This window comes from Protopterus annectens, chromosome 8.part0 (assembly GCF_019279795.1).
Source record: "Protopterus annectens isolate FY-2018-M chromosome 8.part0, PAN1.0, whole genome shotgun sequence".
In the NCBI taxonomy this organism is placed as follows: Eukaryota; Metazoa; Chordata; order Ceratodontiformes; family Protopteridae; genus Protopterus; species Protopterus annectens.
The window spans coordinates 1,322,255,625-1,322,280,763 of record NC_056741.1 but is presented as its reverse complement, the minus strand read 5'-3'; the positions used below and the strand labels follow the sequence as shown (position 1 = coordinate 1,322,280,763).

The following is a 25,139-nucleotide window of genomic DNA, read 5'->3' as shown; positions in this document are numbered from 1 at the left end:
GAGGGATGCTCAGTATATTGGGAAAAGGATGCTAAGGATGAAGCTGCCAGGTAAGAGGAAAAGAGGAAGGCCAAAGTTAAGGTTTATGGATATGGTGAGAGAAGACTGTATGCAGGTGGTTGGTGTTATAGAGAAAGATGCAGAGGGCAGGAAGAAATGGAAACAGATGATCCGCTGTGGCGAGCCCTAATGGGAACAGCCAAAAGAAAAAGAAGGATGTGTATGCATATATCTACATAGATATAGATATTTGGACAAATTAATGGCAACAAAAAAGTTCAAGAAGTTAACATGAAAGACTGTGTTGCCCTTCAGTGATCAGAATTATTAACAGCTCTGGACATGGAGAATGCATCCTTTAACATTCCCATATATCATGTTCACAGAGAGTATTTCAGATTTCAGGTAGCTCATTTCCACTTTCAGTTTGCCACTCTTCCATTTTCTCTAGCTACAGTCCTGGGAGATTTACAAAATGTTAAGCTGTAGTATTTGTACCCTTAAGGAAGCAGCATATTCTATTTTTCACTACCTAGAAGAGTTCCTGATAGTAATTCAGACTCTGGAACTGTTGCTGCAGTATCTGCAGATGATTCCAACACTCCAGCTTTTACATATGTGTAAACTACAAGAATTCCTCCCTCTGTCAAGAATTTTCTGGGAATAGTTGTCACCTCTGTTCAGATGGCAGAATGTTCTTTCTCTGTCAGCAATTACACCAAGAAAGTGCCTCAACACTCTGGAGTACATGTCTTCTAATGCTCTGTTGTTCTCCGTGCAGTTATTACAGCAGCCTAATGTTCTTTTGTTATATGGCCCCCATAACTGCATACTGTACTCAAGGTATGTTGTGACTAAGGCCTGCAGGACTAAAGCATTATCTTTGTGTTTCTGGAATCTATCCCTCTGAGTTGTACCATTACTCTCGCAGTTTATTATCAGTGGTCCAGTCCAGACGTGATCAACATCTCACATCTTTTCCTGCTCAGTTGCTTTTAGTTTCACTTCTCCCATGTTAATGCTTCCTTAATGTCCAAGATTGTAACCGAGATAAACTACTAAGAGGTGTAGCTAGGGTAGAGCAAATGGGGCAACTACCTAGGGAGCAAGGCATAACAGGGCACATTTGGCAGATGCCATTTGTTTGTAAGCTCTCTGACTTGAAAACAAGGTCCTATTTTAGTACTTTAAAAAAGTATTCCTATTTTTAAAGAATGTAGCAAACCAATTGCTCCATTTGTAGCAAGTGGCTTACTACCTCTTGTTCTTCTTATGCCACATATAAAGTGCTCCAAACATCCTATCTTAGATATGCTCCGGCCTCTGAGCCTACAGTGCACTCATATAGGGCAGTGGCTACCTCTCAGTCATTTTTCAGAACTACATCCTTAGATGATATTTGTGCAGCTGTTATGTGGGCTTCATGAATACTTACACAGGAAACTATAGGATGGATGTGATCTTCAGGTCTAGGTTTCCTTCAGAACCATGGTGATCAGAATTAGGTTCCCATTATGGCCACCAAGGAGGGTAAGCCTGGAACTTTGTCCTTTTGGTTGTGTAGGATGGACTTCCATATATATATAAAAAAAATAATTATGTACCTACCATAAAGACAGACATAAATGAGCAGTCCATCTTCATCAGTGTAGCAACCCTCTTTCCCCCTACCTCATGGCAAATATGGCCTGGAGTATTACTGGTATTTTTATTTTTCTGAGTGATTTCCTTTTTAGTGGCACACCTGACATCTGGAGAGGAAGCTAGTTGTCAGAGCATTATGGGCAATGGGGGACTATTAGCCAGGGAATGTTATAAATGTTGAATGACTGAAAACTTGCAGTTTCATTCTTGTTGGTTGGTGAAGATAACCTACTCATACAAATCTATCTTTATGATATATATGGTATTTAACTTTTGATTATCATACAGATGTTTGTAGACTTGTATGTAGCCGTATATATAAAACCACCAAACAACGTAGAATTATATTCCACAACCACAAAAAACAGGAATCGAGATGCGTAAAAAGCACAATGTTCTGTTTTATTCACACAGACAAAAATAATAAATTCTCCTAGCACCTCAGATAATAAATAGCCTTTACAGAGTAAACTAGAAGTATCTTCTAGCATTCATGATTAGATCACTATTGTGGTAGCATAAAGCTATGTGGGACATATCCTGCCAAGGATCAGATGTCTGGCCAATATGCAAAAGCTTTTGGGTCCTTTGAAGCATGAGACCGTGCTGGTATAAAAGGGGATGTGTGGGTACCAAAATTCAAAACTCCCTAGCCATTGAAGAGGTCAGTTATGGTATCTCTTCTACTGTGTTTTCAGTTTCGGTGGTTGGCTGCTGTATTGGCTTTCTGAGCGTATAAGTACACCTTAGAGAAACCTCACTTTGTTTTTGTTTAAAAGTAATTTTGTTCTTTTCTGTCCAGCAGAAGGGGAAATTGTGCATGTTGTAGACAAATTCCATGCAAGGATTCTCACATGGCCTGTGTCTTTTGTCTGGGGGAATTGCACAAAATCTGTTTGTGTGATGTTTGTCAGTCCTTTACCCCTAAGAACATTCACAGTCAGCTTAGTAGCCTTAACCTCTTTTTAGAAAACTCTCATCTCGAAGTGCTCACTTGATTCTCTGTGGCAACTGACTCCTCTTTGGCAGACATCTCCCTTCAGACTTAGAAGAAGAAGAAAACCACTAAAGAGTATACTGAAGGAATGCTTCCTGCTCTAGGACTGATAAATCTGCTGTGGCTGCCATAGAGCCCTTAGACCGTCAGTCCATTCCAGTCTTTCTGACCCCTCTGGTGTTGCTCTACTGGAAGCCACTATGGTTCAGGAGTCAGCACATTGACTTAGACTGGACTTGTCAAGAGGGGAGAACCTCTGGTCTTATTGTGAGAGTATGTAGCAGGCTGTCTCATAAAATTCTTGACATCCAGTATTGGACTCTCCCAAGAATAAATCTCAAAAGACCAAGCACCTCTTTCACTCCATCTAGTGTCAAGGGGTCTCAAGAGAAATGGTAAATTTTGGCTAAAGGGCAGTTTAGAGTTTTTTGGTCTCTACAATCCTCAGCACCAGTTCCCACTAATTGCAAGACAAAAAGACCCCCCTCTTCTGAGAAATATTTTACTTCAGACTCAGAAGACAAATGATTAGATTATTCACATCAGATCTCCTTACCAGTGACTTATGAATTCGAATATAAGGAAATATCTTTTCTGATTCTCCATTTAACGAAATTTCATTTTCAGATACCATTACCAAAATGAAGGATCTGGGAAGGAAAAAGATTTCAGATGTTTAGAAGAAGTATTGTGACTTTCTTAATGTTGATTCTTCCAAACCTCTGGCAGTGGTTCCATTTCTGGGGGGTTTCAAAGATGTTTTCATCTCTGCATGTTTATCTCCTGATACTCAGCCACCTGCACCAATGACGCCTGACAGACTATATAAATTGCCTGAGTTTCACAAACACCATTTCAGAAACTCTTTGTCAGATCCTGCTGTCACCTCTATGGATAAGGTTGGAGCTTCCAAATGTTTGGCATCTTCTGACTCCATTCCCAGTGAAAAGGATGGCAGGACATTTGATAAGCATGATAAGAAGGTTTATACTTTCTCAACTTTGGCCTTATAAATTGCCAAACCCCAAGTACCTCCTTGCTGTGTGATAATTTCTAACCTGCCTGAATAAGATTCAAAATCTTCCTTGATTAATATACTTTTGCTGTAATATCAGGTCACAAAACTTACCTTAAAGTGTTCCTATCATGCAGATGATGCAGTTTCTAGTGCTTCAGCCACAGGATCAGTAATGCATAGCTATGTCTACCTTAGGGTACAGAGTCTCCCTGAGAATGTCAAATCCCAGATACTAAATGCTCCCTTAGAAAAGGATATCCTTGTTAGCTCCTCTACTGAGGTTTTAAAGTCCACAGAAGAAAGGGGCAAGCTAATTTAGTGGCAAAACAACTTTTTTTCTCACAATAGTCTCTTAAGTGTAGCAGAAGCTGTCATTCTAGTCCTGGGCCCTTCTTCAGGAAGCATTTTAAATTAGGACAATAAAAATCAGAGAAGCTATAATATTAAAAGAAATGGCAAGGGGATTCCAAGAAAAAAAAAGGAAATGGCCTCAGGGGTCTTCCCAGTAAAAAAAAAAAAAGAGTGAATGACTGTCTACTCACTCCTTACCCATCTTGACTAGCCTTCAAACAGCAGGCAACCTGTACCTATCCTTCCTTTTTGGAAATAAAAAACTTGATGTTTGGATACTTCAAATTATTCAGTAGGGCAACAAATGGCAGTGAAAGTCCATTCTACCGGTTTCAAGGATCCCTCTTCCATCCATAAATCAAACACATTTGTTTCCTCGGATTCATTCAGAAAGGTTAGCACACAGCATGATACAGCCTTTTCTCTGTTCCAAGAGTGGAGAGATATTTACTGGTACAGAAGAAAGAAGACACATGGAGAATAGTACGGGGTCGTTCAGTAATGAATTCCTTTGCAAAAAAACTTAAAAGTTCAAAATGTTAACCCTACATTCTCTCTTTCCTCTTCTTCCATCCCACTCCTTCTTAGTAACCATAAAGCCCAAGGATACATACCGTCGCATTTCAGTTCACAAAGATTTCAGATGTTAAATTTCAATTTACATCCTTATACTTTGGACTTTCCTCAGCTCCAAGGCTATTTACAAAATGGCCTTTTGCAGACTTTGGGAAATCCATTTTTATCCCTACCTGAATGATTGGCTTATCTTTGTAGATTCAGTTCAAAACACCCTGGCATCCCTTTTCTTTGCCATAAACCTCTTTCAAAAACTAGGGTTCAAACTAAACCTGGATAAATCCTGTCTAATCCCTTCCTACAAATTAACATTTCTGTGATGCTTTTTTGGACAGTTCTCTCATGATGGCATTTCTCCCTCCAGAAAACTTTTCATTTAACTAGTTAAACAGTTTTTTGCTCTGGTTCACTTGTCCATTTCACTAGTAAGGCAGGTTCTCTGGATTCTAGGCTGTATGGTTTAAACCATTTTAACATTTTCCTTACCCAGATTGCATGTGAAAAAGATTCATTGATTGCTCAAGTCAGTTAGAACTCAACATTTACCACCCTTTCCCTTTCCTGTGCCAGTCTTAGGCATTGTCAAAAAGAAACACCTATGGTGGACAAATCAGGTTATGCTAAATCCAGGTCTTCCCCTTTCCCATCCCACTCTATCTCAGTCTGTAACAACAGACCCATCAGACTTTAACAGGGTGGGTCAGTTTCCAAAGGAGTCAAAACGCAGAGGATTTGGCATCCTTATTTCAGGAAGAAATACTTTTAACCTCGAAGAAATTATGCCAGTGATAAAGACACTAACAGCCTTGAATCAAAACCATTATGATGTGGCACATAAATTGGGGGGGGGGGTAGTTCTTATCCCCTGTTCAGACTAGCCATGATTGCCTGGGACGTGGCTTCTCAGCGCAGTCTCTCCATGCAGGCAACTTCCATTCTATCAGAGCAGAATACAGTAGCAGACAGTCTGAGCAGATCCAGGATAGACCCTCTCGAATGGATGTTAAACTGAAAGGTCTTCCAGAAGATTACTCATTTGTAGGGAATTAACCAAGTAAATTTGTTTGACTGCATTCACAACAGTTACAGAAATTCTGTGCCAGGACTGCTTGCAAACACAATGGATAAACAGATGCCTTTTCTTCCACGGATGTAAGTATTCCTCTATGCTCCCCCTCCCTTTCCAATGATTACTAAGAGACCTAATAAAGATTTATAAGGACTTTCCCAAGATTCTTCTGGTAATTCTCTTTTGGTCCAAATAACATTGGGTTTCCCTTCTCATGCACGTAGCCAGGGGCAGTTACCAAAACCTCCCTCACAGAGTGAACCTGCTCACACAGGACAAGGGATCTCTCATCTATCCCAACATTCTGAATCCAAACCTGTTTGGATGATATATATTTTTTTATTACATTGTGGCACCTCTTACAGAGAATATGCAAAAAATACTTAAGGACGCTAGAAATACTGGTACAAGAAAATCATATTAATCTAAATGGAAAAATGTTCTAGTTGTTGCTGTACTAGACACCAGGACCATTCCCAGGCAAAGGAGCCACTGGTTCTCCAGCAGTTGTGTGAATTTCTCAACTCTGGCCTGTCTTACACTTCTGTCAAAGTATACTTCTCAGCCATTTGAGCTTGTCTGCCATTAGATTTACCCCACTTCCCTCTTCTTTCCAGATTAAGCAATTCTGGAAATGGGTGTTAAATATTAGGTCACATATGAGACAGCTGGCTCCATCATGCATTTTGTTTTAGAGAAACTAACTTTTCCTTAGTTTGGACCTTCAGCTAGTACTTTCTAAAGTTCATTGGTCTGACCTCAGCTAGAAAAGTATCTGAGTTGCAAACCCTAATGTCTGTTCATCCCCCTTTCTGTTTTTTCATTATGATGAAGTGACTTTTAGAAGTGATCCATCGTGTATGCCTAAGGTAGTTTCTGAATTTTCTCTAAATCAGGCTATTCACCTTCCTGTTTTCTTTACCCTGCTCTAAAGTAGAAGAGAAATAATTTTGTCCTGGATGTCTGCAGACAGCTCAGATACTATTTGGAAAGGATAAAAGATTTCAGACTGTTGGACCAATTTGTTATTTTAGCTATTTATTTATTGAATTTGTCAACTGGGTAGAGCACTGATCAATTAATTGATTCATTTGATTGTGTTAAGTTATTAGATAATTAACTTAAATAGCTATTCAATAGTATGCATTTTAAACCACTATATAAGGATGATTGTTTCAAATGGTTTTATTCAGATGAAGTGTCCTACAAGGGTTGAAAGCACTCAATAAATTATGTTTTTATCCACTTCAAAACTCCTTTTGTGTTATAATTTTTTTCATGGCTTTTTGGAAAGCGGTAGACTCTAGAGCCATTCTAGAGTCTGAGCGATCTACATATTTAGGCTTTTCAATCTCTTTTCTTAACTGTTGCCTAGTTATTCCCTCTGCCTGTTCTGTCAAATGTTTCGGATTTACAGACGAAACTGCTTGAAAATCTACAGGGCATACTTCCCCTTTAACTGTATACTGATGGCCCTTATAGCTGTTTTTACCAATATTGTAAGATTTTTGTACATAATGCTGCAGTGCACTGTATTGTTAGCAATCAATCTACCTGGTGTGGTAATAGACCCCACAGCCTTCTGCACCAAAGGTGAGTGGGCTACCTGTTGTGCCACAGACTGTGTACTGTATAATATGTTTCAATATATAACCATGTTTTTATTTGAAATGTTGCTTCAGTGTGATTTTGAGATATCAGTTTTTTGTATGTTTTAGTCATTCATTTCTGTTGCCCACTATATACAGTTTAGTGCCACTGGGAAGCCAGGGCTTTTCGTGGCACTCAGTGGACAGAAGGTAGAGAAGCTAATCTTGGATGGTAGAATGGTAGAGTATCACTGGATGTGCACACACACACATTCACACAAACACACGTGTACGTACACATACACACCTATCTATAGGCAGTTTGAAAGATCACCTTATCAACATCTCATATATTTGAGATGTGGAAGAAAAACAAGCTACCAAGCAGAAATGCACATGGGCATAGGGAAGACATGTAGATTCTACAAACAAGGCATCCCAACCTGGAATTTACCTGCAGAACCAAGCTTTCTGATACAGTAAGGCTAGCCACCATGATATGTATGCTGGTCATGCTTATTCTAATGTTTTATTTTACTACTACTACTGCCATCTTGATGCCTGTATAAATTATCTTAACCTTTGTTGCATTTGTATACTGACATAGATTTTATTTGGTTTAGACTAACTGTTTTTCCTTATTTTGTAATAATTACTTGTTTGAATTCCATGAGTTTTGCAAATAGTTCTGTGATTAAACAGTATAATAAAAGCTGAATTGAGTAGAGCTGAATCTTAAACACTCTTTATTGTATAATGTTATTTTTTGTAAGGGGTGAGTTCATAATCTTTTCTGTGAATCAGGCTTGCTCCATGTCCTTACACTAAACTGCACTGTATAGCGGTTTGAGATTCCAAGACACTCACCTTCCACATTATTTCTAATACACGTCATCTGCTTCTTGAGCAATGAAACCCATTGCAGGATTACAAGGCATCTTGACTTTATTTGGATGACTGTACTGAGAGGTTCCAGTCACTGTTTTGCTCATTCATTGAACTGATTGAAAATCTGAAACCTAAAACCTGGCTGAAGCCCACAAATGTCAGTGGTTATCAAATCCATCCCAAAGTCCATGATTTTTTTAATAAATACTAATGCATTTGCAGTCATTTGAATTGTGTTTATTATATTTTTGCACGTTTTGACTGCGGTGGTGGTGCTGCAGTAGCGTTATCGCCTCACAGTAAAACGTTGTCCTGTTCGATTCTCAGCTAAAGCGTCTTCTGTGTGGAGACATGCATGAACGGGCATACCTTCATTGAAGGTTGTGTGTCAAGGCCGGCAACTCGGCACTTAAAAATCTACTGCCAGTCATTAGTGGACCGGAGTTCCGCTGTGGCAACCCCTAACCGGGAAAAGCCGAAAGACACAACAACATATTTTTGCACGTTTTCTGCTTAAAACTGAGTTACTTTTGTTTTACAAGTTTTTACCACTTTTGGGTATATTTTGAGAGCTGTATTTGCATCCTATGTGGCATTTTATGTTTCTATTGGTGATATAATCTCCTTCTTCCAAATACATTTACCATTAAATGCTAAAACATTTGCTGTTGCTATCAGAGCTTCATCTAACAAATCCATCCTAGATGTCAGCATAGCACCCAACTGCACATGTAAAGTCTATATTCTGATTTCTGTGAATCATATGAGTGAGTCAGTCTATCTACTATTCCTTGCTTCTCAGATGTTCTGATGGTGTAACTCTTGATTCATTTAACTGCTTCCATCTTTGTTACCTTAATTTCCTCCTGAACAGTGTATGTCTGGGTATGATTTATAAACAAATCATGGAAGTCACCTTGTAAGATGACTTTTGCATTCAAGGGGACCAGATTAAAGATTTGTTTCAGAACTTAAGGAAAAATGCTTGTCTATTTTTGTTTACCTGTACCAGTTTATTAACTTATCTCATCACTTAACCCCGAGATGTCTGATGCAGCACTTAAAGGAATTGATGACTATTATATTACTTTTAAGTCTGCTACTCACAACTCTTACTGTGATTGTTCTTGTAATTCAACTTCTTTTAGCATTGTGTTTGATTTACTGTTTATAATATGGCCTTTTACTCTCTGATATGCTGAGTCTATGTCAGCATTACTTAGCAGCAAGCCATCTCCTGCAACTAGAAACAATTAAATCTGGCACTATGCTTGACATTTTTTTAAAGTCATTTGAAAAAGTACTTTCTACATCTTATAAAATTAAATTTCCCTTTTCCTATCTTTGCAGGACCCTGACAGATGGTGACGCTTCATGCACCCATTCAGTCCATTTGCTCTACAAGAGCTGATGCCATGTGTTTCCAGACTAGATGAGAACCCCACAACACATCTATTCCTGCACAGGATACCATATAAGCTCATCCATTCCCCTGAAGGCAAAACTTGGATGGTAGGGAGCAGGACATCTGGGAGCCCTATGGAGTGGCTTACTCTTCCCTCCTATAGGCTGTTTGCAGTCTTACTATAGCTGCTTGGCCAAGGAGAAGACTGTGCCTGTTCCCACACATGTACTTTCATCAGCAGGGAATCCCTGGCCAGCAGCATGAGCAAATGTGGCTTCTTGAGGTGGGTAATATACCCAGTTATCACTAAATGTCACCAGTGCCACAGGCTTAGCAACATCCCCCCACTTCCGAAGGATGAGCAAGCTGAAGTTGGCTGCTCAAGCTCATCCCTTTCTTTTCAGTCCCTCAGGCACTTGTGCTGCTAATCAAACACGGGTCACCTGAACTTTAATCAGGGATTCACCATTAGCTTGATGAGTCTGATATGTAAGCCAATAAAACACATCATCATGGACCTAATTAACAAGGATATAGGGAATCTCCAAACTCTAGATCCCACGCAGTTTGATTTTGTGAAAGGCAGATCATGCCTGGTCAACCTGGTTGACTTCTTTGAGTCTGTCACCAGAGCTGTGGATGAGGGCAAGGCAGTTCATACAGCCTACCTCAATCTGGCCAAGGCCTTTGATACCATTCCCCACTCAGGAATTATTGATAAACTCACCAAACTAGGCATCAACCCCTATATCACTAGGTGGGTTGCAAATTGGCTCACAGATAGAACCCACAGTGTGAAAGTAGTGGACTCCAAGTCAGACTGTTGACCAGTCATGAGTGGAGTCCCACAGGGATCGGTCCTGGGTCCTCTCCTGTTTGGCATCTACTTCTCAGAAGTCCAGGCCAACATGGAGGGACTCTGACTGACCATGTTCGCAGATGACTGCAAGCTGGGAGCCATTATTAACTCCCCAAGTGATGTAGACATGCTACAGAAAGGCCTCACTGAGACCAATGACTGGTGCCGAAACCATGGCCTTTAGCTTAATGCCAATAAATGCGTCATCATCCCCTTTGGGAAAAAAAATCAGTTCCCACTAATTACCACATCGATGGGAGCCCACTGAACACTGGAGGCGTTATAAGAGATCTGGGGACACAGGTTGACCGCAACCTGTCCTTCGACTACCACATTGCCACTGTGGTCAGAAAGTCCTTCTATGTGGCACATCTTATTACCAAGGGTTTTGCATTCAGGAAGAAAGAGGTCATCATCTCTCTCTACTCTTCCCTCATTAGGCCAGTCATTGAGTATAATGCCCCATTTGCCTTGTACCTCACTAGACACATGCAACAGCTGGAAAGGCCACAAAAGTACCTAACAAAGAGGATCCTAGACCTTAAACAGATGTCCTACACAGACAGTCTCAAAAAACTCCATCTATTCTCTGTCTCATATCGTCTACTAAGAGGCGATTTCTGCTTGATTTACAAAGCCATGTCTGTCCCAGCTCTGTTAGAAATGCTACATATAAAGAAATCCAAATCCCTCTGCACACTCCAGACACCTCAACCACATTACCACAATCAACAGAACATGCTGGAGGGACAGGTTCATAACCTAGAGACTACGCATGCTCTGGAATAGACTTCCCATACATGTCAACCAGAGCACCTCACTGGCCCTCTTCAAGAGAAATCTTGATGAGTGGATGGGAAATACAAGGTTCACCCCGGGATCACTGCGGTAGCTCTAATTGATAGAGGCTCTGGGAACTAACGTCTGGCGGCACAATGCCAGGGCACTTCTATAGGCTAGGCTTGTAAAGGCTCCAGGACCATTAGCCTAGTACACACCTATGAACCTATGCCATAGAGATGGGCTTGAGTCTTACAAAAGTAGTTTGAGTATGTTTGCATACTATCTGAAAGAGTTCAGAGTTGCAGAACTGATACAGTGACAAACCAATGATAGAATTTCAAGCAGTGTAGCACCATATTACCACAGATTGTGATATAGCTACTATATTTGGAACCTGCCACCCATTAGATGCATTCCAGTTGGTCAGGAGTAGGCAGAATCCTGAAAGGTCAAGAATCCTTTTCATCTTCAGACTGTTATAGTATACATCATGATTTGCTGAGGGGGTGTAATTCTTTTCTTGCTGTTTTAAAATGTTTTTCTTTTAACAGCCTTGGTTTAGAAAAACTATTTCAAACGTAACTTTCTAATCATTCTGAAGAATTATGTTCATCTTATTAACTGTCCATCTTCAAATAAAACAATAAATACTTTCTTTTTTTAACATAAATACTTTCTTAACAGGAAACACCCATATCACCCACCTTCTGTGATGCTTTGTGATTTTGCAACTCTAATTTGTCCTTAGAATTACTTCACAGCCAAGGACTATACCATCAGAAATGGTAAATTCCAATGTTCAATTTATGTTGGTACACAACAGGTGACTTTACAGTATCCTACTCTTGTCTGAAATGTAATGCTCATTGCTCTCATTTACAAGTTCTTATGCATCTGTTGAAATAATTGTGTAGAAATGTTTATTTATGACTTATGCCACCAGTCCATATAGTCAACTGTAAATAAAATAGCCCATGTCCTAAAAAGTAATGATTGGTTATATGTAAAGTACGTGGTTCTCAAATCAAAGGCATCTAATGCCTTTGGGATAATAAAAAAATGCAAGCAATATGAACATCTATATTGCTGATCATAATTCCAACTGCTGCAGTAGCCATAAGGCTATATGGGGTTGTGTCTTGCCAAAGACCCAATGACCAGCCAGCTTCCAAAAGCTCTGGGTCACGTTCACACTTCCACTCTGACTGCTGATTGGTCCTATGGGACCCTTCCACACTTCCTCTCTACTAATGATTGGTCAACACCGAGGAAGGAAAATCAGCAGTAGGAGTGGAAAATTTTTAGTGCTTTCTTACCGCCTCTTCAAGCAGCAGCTAGCATCTTAACTTCTTTTTCTGACAGATAAGACTTCTTTGTGGATCCCTTCCACACAAAAAAATGTAATTATTTAATATATTTAATAAAAAGATACACATATATATAAGTATATATATATATATATATATATATATATATATATATATATGCATATATACATATATATATATATATATATATATATATATATATATATATATATATGCATATATATATATATATATATATATATATATATGCATATACATATATATATGTGTGTGTGTGTGTGTGTATGTGTATATATGGGTCTACTTTAGATGAACTAAATGCCAGTTATCCAAAACCTGTTTTACAGAGACGAGAAGACCGACAGCATGACAACAGTGATGTCCCAGAACACCGACTATTCACTCCAGGTAAGTAACCACTCGGCTGTCTAAAACAAACACTTAAACAGAAGAAAAACAAACCCACCCATGTGGGCGGCTGCACCCCCTCCACACTAAATATACCAACTCCGAGATCACACTACCATGGGGGTAAGGGGCAAAGTTCAACAGGATGGTCTAGAGGTTACTTATCTGGTGTGAATAGTGTTCCGAGATGTTGGTGTTGTAGTACTGTTGGTCTTCTCATCTCGGAGAAACAGGTTTCAGGTAAGTGGCATTTCATTCATCTCAAGTAGACCCATACAGATATATATATATATATATATATATATATATATATATATATATATATATATATATATATATATAAATATATATATATAAATTATATATATGGTTTTTACCTTTATTTTAGCTGTTGTGGCCCTTTAAAAACTGGTATTTCTTCAGTATCAAATGAATCCCCTCAGAAATCACTATTTTTAACTTCAGCTAATTTAGGGGCTTATTTTGGTGGAGATATACTGCTTATGTAAACTTTGTTATATTTAAACAAAGGTTTTGTGTGGGGAAGTGTTTTTATTTGGGCAGGGAATTCTCTGGGTGTAGTAGTGCTTGTGCTGATGGTGTGACAACTTACCTGCCATTATCTTCTGTCGACTCATTTTTATTCTAAAGGGGTTTCTGACATGAATTAGTTGTGCTGTTTATACATAACAGTCCTTTGGGACATTTTATGTGTGGAAAAGTGTAAGTGTGATGTCTGTGCAAACTATTTGCCTTCCAAGGAAATCCATCCATCCATCCACATCCCCTTTTCGCATTTTTACACATCCAGTTGTTTTACACTGTTTGACCACATCTGAAGCATCCTTCTCAATCACAGTATAGATACTTGCCCCACTATTTCTGTTCTGACTTCTATTGTTCCTAGAAAGAAAAAACTTACCTGAGAGCCCTTGCTGTGTCTTTACAAGCTCAGTCTTTGCCTAAGCTAGTGGTGGGTGACTGTAGTGGCCAGCAGTCATTCTTCAGACCATTCACTCACCTTTCTGGCTTCCTGCGGTGTCGTCCTTTCATTCACCATTAACCAAGCGCCAGCCATGTCCTCTTCTGCTGCACCAGTGTGCAAGTCAAGCATGAGAGAACCAAAATTACTGGGGCTGTAAGCATACTGGCAGATGCTGCTGAATGTTTCCGGGGGAAGTGATCTGTTGATGAAGCAGTCATTCTTTCTCCAAGTCGATCATTACAAAATGTTAAACAGTTTTCATCATAAGACATGGATTTTTACCTTAGCCAAAGTATTGTTACAGTCAATCCTGGTAAATAGAATGCAGTATGTACAAGTCAAGGTCAGTGAAAATATTCCTGAGGAAGACAGACTGGAGGATTCTGACATAAACTGAGACAGGGTTTACTCTCCTTCAGATTCCCAAGTAAGGAAAACTGATCCTCACAACTGTCTTAGGAATTTTCTTTTTTCCCCATATTATGTCCCAGATGAATGAGGTGTTTTTATAGGTTCATAGGTAAGTACTAGGCCAGCTGCCTTTTCGGGCCACTTTAAGCCTAGCCAATTTGTCTTTTTGTGCTCAAAATAACATATCCCATGTGGTTATAGAATGGCCTTACCCATCCCATGGTTGAATATTATATATTACCCCAATGAGAATTACTGGGATCATACCCTAGATAATTTGAGGGGACCCATGCGTGGGATAAAGCATTTAGGAGCTGTCTCTATTCATTGGTAGTATAGGGAGCAGTCATGGGGTAAATTTTCTGTTTCCCAACCATAGATTTATGTTGCGTTTGAAAATGGATGGGGATGAACTTTGTTTTATGTGGATGGGGAGTCTGTTCCAGAGCAGCAGTATTCTCTGTGAGATATAGTTGTCTCTTCAAACCATTCAGTTAAAGTTGCAGAAGAGTTTTAGATCCCTAGATCTAGTATTTCTGATTCAATTTGAGTTGCTGATGTGCAGTAAATCCATCAGTAATGAGTTGGAGGATGCCTTATAAGCCAGATGCAGGTCAGCCCTTAGCAGTCTGTAGGTTGCTAAGTATAATGACATGGTTTTGAGTCAGTCGATGTAGGACATGTTGTTTAGGCCTTGTATTCTTTTAGTAAGGTAACTCTGTGAGCATTCCAGTTTTTGCATGTGTTTGGACAGATACCTGATAAATGGGGCATTATAGTCAATGATTGTCCTTATGAGGGCTGAGTAAAAGAGGACAGTGACTTTCATAGATCTAGACCCTTTGTTTATAATCTGTGTGATGTAGGACCTTCTTAGAACAATAGACACATGTTGGTCAAAAGTTAAGTAACTGTCCACATAAGTTGCCAAATCCCAAACAGATGGGTCAACTCTTTGGGGCGTTTTGTCAATGTGGTAGTTCCCTGGGTTAGATGACTTCTCAAAGGATGCAATAATGCAGTTTTTGGAATCTAGTTTCAGTCCATGATTTTGGCAGCAGTTATTTATCTGAAACAATAATGCATGTTATAGGAACAAATTGATGTTCCCCCTGAACTGAGGAGATATTACACTATGTTGCAAGCAGATGTGCTTCATTCTGTGCCTATTCCTCCTCTAATACCAGCCCTAGAGGATGTATATAATGTTGCCACTACCAACACTGATTCACAGTCTTCAGTCTCCCAAAAAAGTAGATGGCCTTTAGAGAGTTTCTTAAACTAACAAGCACTTCCTTTTCCACCTCAGGTCAGACTCTGCAGCGATATCACCAGCTACTCCACTAGGGAACAGGGACTTGGTGACATCCAGCCCATCTCCAGGGACAAAGAGGGGACATGTTGGACAGATTTGGAAAGAGAATTTTCCACTTTTGTGTATTGAATTCTTAATTATCAGATCCATATGTGGAAGTTTGTGCTTATTTGTATATACAGCTTAAGAGACCTAGTTATTTCCCCTGAAAATTGTGCTTATCTTAATTGTATTCTTTGAAACATTTCCCAGTTATCTAAACATGCCTTAAGGAGTGTGTGTGATTGTGCAGGTACTGTGTCTGGCGCCTCTGCTTCTGCTGCTGTTTTCGGATGGAATGCCTAGATATGGAATCAAAAGTTTTTTGATAATGTAAAGTCTAAAATCTTAAATTCAGCTCTAGATGGGGAGGGTTTATTTGGCCTATCTGCTAAACAGGTCCTCAAATAATTTGATGAGAGATTAAAGTTAGTTCAGGGAGTTTCTAAAATTGCTCAGGCTCCCATTACAAACTTTCTAAATTTTCTTTCATGCCTGGAAACAGTACAGGTAGTCCATGCCTTCTCAGTCCAAACAGGGAAACAGAAAGAGATGACAGGAGGGGAACAATAAGAAACAAGGATCCTTTCCTAAAAAGGGACAGTCTACAACTTCAGAGTGTCTGTGCCAGCATTCTTCTCCCCTCTCTCTTTTCCTGCTTTAACATAAAACCTGTCTTAAGAACTGGTTCTGTACATTCCCCCTTGCTAACAGATTGTGACAGACTCATGGTGTTAAAAGTGGCTCATGAGGAATATATTTAGCACCAGGATACAAAAACCTCCTTTCAGGAAAGTTCCTCCCCACCATCCGAACCAAACAGAATTTATTCCTAAGGTTCTTCAGTGTTGACTCATGCTAGGAATCACAGAAACAATGCCATTAAATCACAAGGGCAAAGGTTTATATTCCATAATGTTTCTGGTATTATAGAAAGAGTCTTTTTGGAGACCAGTTCTAGATCTTTCTTTCCTAAATCTGTATGTGGAAGTTCCAAAATTCAGGATATTGATGCTTCAGAGTATGTCTGTTATTCCTCAGGTAAATGTTATCGTATCATTGGACCTAAAAGATGCATATTGTCACACTCCCATCATAGCCAAAGACTACAGGAAAGTTCTTAGATTTCCTGTGTCTTGGTCACACTATCAGTTCTTTGCATTACCTTTTGGGTTGTCTACTACTCTGAGTGTTTACCAAGTGTCTTGTTCCAGTCAGTTAGTACAGATTAAATGGCATTCACATTTTTCCTTATTTAAGATGACATGCTTATGTTTGCAGTCTTCACCTAAATGTCAAGAGTTCTTAACACTGGTTTCATCTCTTTTGACCATTCTGGGATTCCAGTAAAAATTCAGAAATCCTTCTTTACTCACTCACACAGGATTGCCTTTCTAGGATGCCTTATAGATACTCTGCAACAAAAGACCTTTTTGATGCAGGAGAAGGTGGATATTTATCTGGAAACCTTCAGGAGCTTCTTAACTCAGTCACAGACTTCAGCAAGAGTTTCTCATGGATTCTGATGTTTATAGCATGTATGATTCTTATGAGTCCTCTGGTCAGGTTACCCTTGAGAAAGATTCAGTGGTATGTAAAAAAACGTGGACCCAACACACGCATCCTCTGTATTTTCAGATACCTATCTTAAGCTTTTCGAAAAAGGATTTGTACTGGTTGATACTGTAAATACAAGCAAATGCAGGTCTCCCCTTTTCTCATCAACCTCCACATTAATCTTTATCTACAGATGCCTCTGATTTTGCTTGGGGGCAGTTTCCATGGAGGTAAAGGAGAAAAGCCTGTGGAATTCTTCAGACAAACCAAAGCACATGAATATAAAAGAGATGTTGGCTGTAATGTATGCCTTAAAATCTCTAAATCATCTATAGTCCCCAGAACCTCTCCTGGTGATTACAGATATTGCCACAGTGATGTGGTTCATAAACAGGCGGAGGGGGGGGGGGCATGACGTCATGCCATCTGTGCAGGTTAGCTGTGATTGCTTGGGTGTTTGCTCTTTAGTACTCTTTTACCTTCCAAGCATATTACATTCTGTCAGAGAAAAACGTAATGGCAGAAAAACACAGCAGGACCAGGACAGACCCTAATGAATGGAAATTGAATGAGAGGTCTACCAGGAGTTGATCCAGTTGTGGGGAACATATCAAGGAGCTATGTTTACCTCTTTTCAAAACTCAACAGATTCTGCTTCAGGACTCTATGCAAACAGGCCTAGAAAACACGATTTTTCATTCACTTGCTCAGAAATGTTCCTTTAAGTATTTTCACCATTTCCTCTGATATCCGAGGTAATTCTGAAGATTCAAAAGGACTCTTCTAAAGTAATTGTGGTAACACTCTTTTGGCCCATGCAATAGTAGCTCTAGCTCTATCTTCTTATAGAAATGGCCAAGGGCAGTTACCACAAGCTTCCTCACAAACAGGTTCTACTCATGGAAGACAAGGGGAAGCTTGTGCACCCCAATCTCAAACATCTTCAACTAACTGCTTGGATGATTCAACTCTAATATCTTTTAGGCACCTCTTTTCAGAGGAGATATGCAACATCTATTAAAGGAAGCAAGAAAAACAGCTACTAGAAAATGTTATATTTGCAACTGGAAGAGATGTTCTAGTTGTGCCTAGCCAATAACCAAGGCCCTATTGGAGATTATGTAGCACCGATGTTCAAATATTTGTGAGAGTTACTACCCTCTGGCTTTTCATACTCCTCTGTCAAAGTACATCTTGTGGCCATTTCAGTTTGTCTGCCCATGGATCCTCCACTTTCTTCAGTGTTTTAGTAAAACATTTCTGAAAGGTGTGTACAGCTGAGACCACCATGCAAACAGGCTACTCCTTTTTTAGGATTTCAACTTTGTGCTGGAAACATTAACCACAACTCCATTTGAACCTTTAGATCAATCAGATTTAAAGTTTATTACATGGAAAACTGCTCTTTTCATTCCTGTGACATCTGCAGGAAGAGTATCTGAGTTTCAGGCTATCATGGTAGGTGAATCATGTCTGAACTTCCATAGGGATAGGGTGTCATTAAGAACAAAGTCCTCATTCATGCCCAAGGTAGTTTACTTTGAATCAGGTTATCAGTCTACCAGTGTTCTGTCCTGACCCTTGCAACTAGGGAGAAAGGATTCTATATACCCTGGATATGTATAGGCAGCTCAGGCACTATGTTGACAGAACCAAGTCCTTTTGAAAAGCTGATCAGTTATTTATTTCTTAAGCTGGGCTAAGAAAGGGCAACCTGTGTTAACACAGACTATTTTCAGATGGCTGTCCTTGGCTATTGCCTTTTGTTATACTCACTGTGGTAAACTACTTCTATGCAGTATCGAGGCACACTCTGTGAGGGCCTTATCTTCTTTGATGGCATATTGTAAAGGGATGGACTCTAGAATCATTCTTGAGACAGCTACATGGTCCTCTCTATATACCTTTACAAGACATTACAAACTGGATTATCTGTCTAGATCCAGGACTGACTTTGCTAGGACTGTTCTCCAGGAGCTCGTGCATCCATATCATTCCTCCTCCAGTTTGGATAGGCTTTGGTAATCAACCTACATCGCTTATAGGTTACTGCAGCAGTGGAAATGATGAACATAGTACAGTTGTGAAGGTTGCATTTACCATAACAGTAGATGTTCAAACTCCTCACTGCTGCCTTAGCTGCACCCCACTCCATTCCCCCCCCTAGTATTGTATATACTTGGGAAATAGTTTGGTGGTTATTACTTGTTTGTTTGGTTCAGGATAGGTGTACTACTATTAAACTTTTAGGCAAGAAGGTCCTGAAGATTTTTCACTCTGCTGATTTTCCCTCTTCGGAGCTGACCAATCAGCAGTTAGAGTGGAAGCGTGGGAGGAAGCTAGATCCTTTAGATGCTGACTGGTTCTTGTGCCTTGGGAAAGACACAACCTCATATAGCTTAAATGCAACTGCAGTAGTGAGGAATTTGAACATCTACTGTTATGGGTAAGTGCAACTTATGCAGCTGTACTTTCCATTAGATAAAACATTTGAATGATCATATGTGGAGCATGCATCTTTAGCTTTCATTGCCAGTAAATACTAAAGATCATGCAATTGTGTAAGTCCCAAAACAGTTCATAATTATGGTAAACGTTAATATATTTGTAGCTTCCTTCACTGAGATACAGAAGATTAATGATGACTTCATAATCTGGAAAACTAAAATGATAAAACTACTGAAACTGCTTGAATCTATGCTTATATCTTAAATACTTTTGGGTATTATTTGAATCTTATTATTCCTCAAAAATCTCACCATAAAAGAAGGATGTTTACTTATATAAGAACTGTTATAACCTGGAGATTATTTTGATATAAATTTGTATAAACTGTAATCAATTTGACATAAAGATATCAGATGCATAGCATTTTTGAGTGTTATATAAGTTGGTGTTCTTGTTCTCATCTCTGCTACTCAGTCCTTACAAGGATCATGTCAACACACCAGAAAATACCCGAACAAATGATTATTTTATACTTAGTTAAAAAAAAACAATTTAGAGTCACTAAAATTTCGTGAATTGTCATTTGAATTGCATAAATGATTTTAATTATTACTGTATTAATGTTGGACTTTTACTGGGCCTTGGTTCAAGAGTCACTCTAATGGGAAAGACACTTGAAAACAAACACAATGCAATACAGAAAAAGTTATGTATAAATAGGCAAGCCTAGATAGTTCCATTTAAACCTGAAAATTGTGAGATGTCTGAAGATGTCCTGTGAATGTCAGCAGTACTATCCCAGCACATGGTAACAAAGGTGTTAGTGTGTATTGTCATTATAATTCATATTCATATCATGTTGTATAAACCTGAATTATTGTAAAGATCCATTTTTTCTAATTTATTTATCTTTTTTTTTTTTTATTTTAGCCATACACACTGAGTGACTACAAGAACCTAAAGCAAGATATAAAACTTGGGGGACTTGGGCCTGACTATCACAGTGCTCAAGAAACTGTAAGCTATATCACTTTTATGACTTAACTTATTTTTAAGTCCAAACAAACATATTTTATATATACTAGAACATAATGATATAGCTATGCTAAGTACTGCTAAGCAGAGATTAAAGTATGATATGTGTTTGTGTGTGTGTGTGTGTGTGTGTGTGTGTGTGTGTGTGTGTGTGTGTGTGTGTGTGTGTGTGTAAGAGAGAGACAAGATTTTATCTGATGAGAATAATGATATATAAATACCTGAAAGTGAATAAAAGCATCCAGCACCACACATATACTTAATTCAGAGTTTTAGACATACTGCCTCATCCATTATTTTGTGAAATTACTGGCTTGTACTGCTTTGTTTCAACAGCTGCATAATATAAAGAGAAAAAGACATTGCAGTACTCACTACCAAGTAGCAGTTTATTCAAATTCTTGAAAATTACCTCAAATTACATAATACGTTGACTCGCAGAGCTTTTACATCAAAGAAAAAGACAAGGAATACTGTACTGTAAGCATAATAATGAAAGAAGTCAGATGCATTAGTAATAGTACACTAACAGAATCCAAAAAAACAAGAGACTGAGTGCAATGAAACAAAAATACGTATTAGATTTAGACTTATATATTCTGAGGTCTACCAAAAGAATGGCAGCGTACATAGTCATATGAAATACTGATGTGTATTTGCTAAAATAATCACATTTTATAATAAAATAGTGCTCAGTTCAGTGGAAATTGCATTCTTTATAGTCCGTGGGCAGGAGTTTTAGTAAACAAACTTGAAATGCCTCCTTGTGTGGTAAACATCAAAGATGAAGCCCAGAGAATTATTCAGACATGCACCTGTCAGTGGTGAACATAAAATTCAAATAGTAACAGTATTCCATTTTTTATCTTATATAGTCACACAGAACATTGTCTAAAGATGTGACACTTTTCTCATCACAGAGTGATTTTCCTTCCTTTTACTTCAAATTTAAAAAGTGCTGCACATACAGTAAACATGTTTTCAGTTTTACCTCCGATCACAAAACTTGCTGTTTTGTTTTTTTGTAACTTTTTTATTGTAATCTTGCATTATTGCAGTCTACTTGGTACATCACCAATATATATATATATATATATATATATATATATATATATATATATATATATATATATATATATATATATATATATATATATATATATATATATATATATATATATATATGAATATATATATATATACATACACACACACTCATATACACACACACAAAAAACAGACACAAATGTGTGTGTATTATTTTTGTTTCCCACTGTCTCATATTACATTTGCATCATGTTACACAGATACACACATCCAAAAGTATATCTTGATTTACTAAAATGCACAAACATTGAAAAGCATGTGATCAGTTTGTTTGTGTCTTTCGGCTTTTCCCGGTTAGAGGTTGCCCCAGCGGAACTCCGGTCCGCTAATGATTGGCAGTAGATTTTTACATACTGGCTTGCCGGGCCTAATGCACAGCCTTCCACAAAGGAACGCCCATTCACGCATGTCACTACACAGAAGACGGTCTAACTGAGAATCAAATGGGCAACGTCTAACTGTGAGGCGACAACGCTACTGCAGCACCACCACCGCAGTACGAAAAGCATGTGATCAGTGCTTATTAATAATAAAAATCTCAAAAGGAAAACAAATAATCCACTAAACAAAACCTTATCACAAACTCAGACAAACTTTGTCTGAATAGTGGTAGCATTGCAGATGAGTATAGGGCTTGGGTTAGGGCCACTGGAAGATGTAAGAGTTAGCATGCATTAGTAAGGATGAGCAAGGTGCTTCCACCACTCCATCCCATACAACCGTACTAAAGTTTGCTAACCTTGACCCAGACCCCAACTTCCACCCTAAGGTGTAGGGCTGGGGTTGGGGGCAGGGTCAAAATAAATGTTAGGCTTAGGAAGCATACCTCTAAATTGTTCAGATTTTCACGGAGTGCCCAAATTTTTTACTCATATTTTTGGTCTGTTTTTCATAAAATGTGTGGTTTTCTGGCATATCACTGAAATTTGAAGTCACTAAATATGGACTGCAGTGAGGACATTGCTTTTTCTGTACTTAATTTGTCAGGCAGCAATTATCAGAACTTGAATGCAGTGTTTTATTAAAAGGCTTTTCATTTATACCATCAATGTGGCCAAGATTAAATGCTACTTTGCACAAAATCACGTAAGTTGAACTTCAAGTATATTTATGAACATAGTAATTATCATGATAGTAATAACTGTACTGTGTTTCAGGAAGAAGTACTTAACAATCATTCAGTATTAAGCAGTTTAATAGCTTTGTGTCCGTATATGACTATGACATTAGAAAAGCTTTATCAAATTAGAGCAAGAGATGCTGTTATAATTTAAATTGTGATAAAATGAAGAAATTGCATAATCTGACCTCCTATCATTCTGTATATGTAATGAAACAAGTTAAAGGTGGATACATAGTTTATGTGAATGTTGATAAATATAATGATAAGATGTTGGCACTGTTGAGTGATGACACCAGTTAGGAGGAGGTGTCTTTAAATTAAATTGATATAGCTTATCAACAGCTAGATGAAGTTTTAATTTACATTTAGCAGCTGGACTGATAGATCAGAGAGATATGGCATATTTAAAACAACCCATGTATCCCATGTATAAAATTTCTGTCATATTCAGGATTCTAAAAACACACAGTAATAGCAAGGATCCCCTATGAGATAAATAATTTCAACCAATGAATCTAAAACACAGCCATTAACAGTATTTGTATAGTTAGTTTAAAAATCTAGTGCTTTCAGATTCAAGTTGTTGAAAATATTCCTGGCATTTTTTAAGTAAATTGAAAGAACTTATATTTGATGAAGATGTTTGGCTGGTAACAGATGGCATTAAGAGCCTGTACACAGCAACCCCATACAGTGTAGACTTGGAGATGCTTAGAAAGCAACTGCTAACATTTAACATGTGTCTAGTATACAAGGCATCCTCCAACCCAGTACTAATGGATTCACTGCTCATCATTGAGCCATATGACATTAGGAATACTTGATTTAGGGATCTAAACCTCTTCTGCAGTATTAAAAGAACTGGTTGGAGTGATAGGTGTACCTTGTATCAGATACTGCTGCTCTGGAACAGACTCCTCATTCTCTCAAAACAAAGCTTATTGCTGCCCATATTCAAATTCAGCTTGTGTCTATAGATGAAAAACAGAAAATTTACCCCAGGAATATCCCCTGTACTACTAATAGATAGCTCAAAAATGCTTTATCCCATGCATGGGTCCTCTCAAATTATCTGTGGTATGATTCCAGTTATTCTTACTAGGGGTAAGATGTAATTATCGACCATGGGATGGGTAAGGCCAATCTAAGACCAAATAGGATAGTTTAATTTGAGCACCAAAAAGGAAATTGGCTAGGTTTAAAATGGCCCACAATGGCAGCTAGTCTAGTACTTATGATATATTTAATACAAAAACTATAGATCCAGTGTGTGAATTAATGGATATAATTCTTTACAATCATTATTTTAGTTAATTTTTAAGAATGGATATTACCATCAAATGATCGGTGTGGTGATTGGAGCAGTTGTGGCCCCCACATCTGTGAACCTAATATTGTTGAAATGAGAAAAGAAGGTTGTAAATGAAGTAAATACTGCAACAGACTGAGATTTTACTGTCAGTTTATTGGCAACATATGTTTTTGAGATGGTGTTATTAATGAATGGATGAATTTATGGAATATCTGAATTCCATCACTATTTATTTATTTATTTGTTTTTTGTAGATGACATATACATATTTAAAAGACAGTATCAGTGTTTTAGATGTTAACCTTTAAGGATGTTGTTTGTAAATATTTTACCTCAAGTATTTACAGGGAGCAAAACCGTTAGTAATTCATATCTGCATTTTTCAAGTATATACCCTGAAAGAGTTAAGAAAAATGTTTTTAAGGGACATCTGGTGAGACTGTCAAGGCTCACAACTGTGAATACCATTATTTGAGAAGAAAAGTTTAAAATGAATGCAGATGTTTTCAAGAGGGGCTATAATAATAATTCTTGAGCTCTGTCCTGAATTAGTTGAAACAGGAAAGGATAAATTATTACCATCCTATTCTACCCCTTCCAAAGAAAAACAAATTGTTGGAATGAATAACGGGAACAGTTTTAATAAGCATAATTCTGTGGTTTTAGATTATAGTGTGGATGACAATACTATTAGGCCTATTATTCAGAACAATTGGAATATAACAAGAAACAACCAAAATTTGGTTAGAGTACTTGGTCATGCACCTATTTTTACATACAGAGTAGTGGAAGTCTTAAAATGTTATTTGAAAATAGTGAAAAATGCACACCAGAAATGGGGGGGGGGTACTTTTTCATTTTGCAATTGTGCACAGTGCAGATTCATTAATGA

The 25,139-nt window shown here is 38.2% G+C and overlaps 1 protein-coding gene across 1 annotated transcript in view; it reads left to right on the top strand.

Moving 5' to 3' along the window:
- The window catches only part of JHY (junctional cadherin complex regulator), a 456,339-nt gene that overhangs the window by 131,383 nt on the left and 299,817 nt on the right, over nucleotides 1-25,139 (top strand). Inside the window, exon 3 of the mRNA XM_044080858.1 lies at nucleotides 20,601-20,687. Coding sequence (XP_043936793.1) covers nucleotides 20,601-20,687 — 87 coding nt within the window. The remainder of the gene's footprint in view (nucleotides 1-20,600; nucleotides 20,688-25,139) is intronic.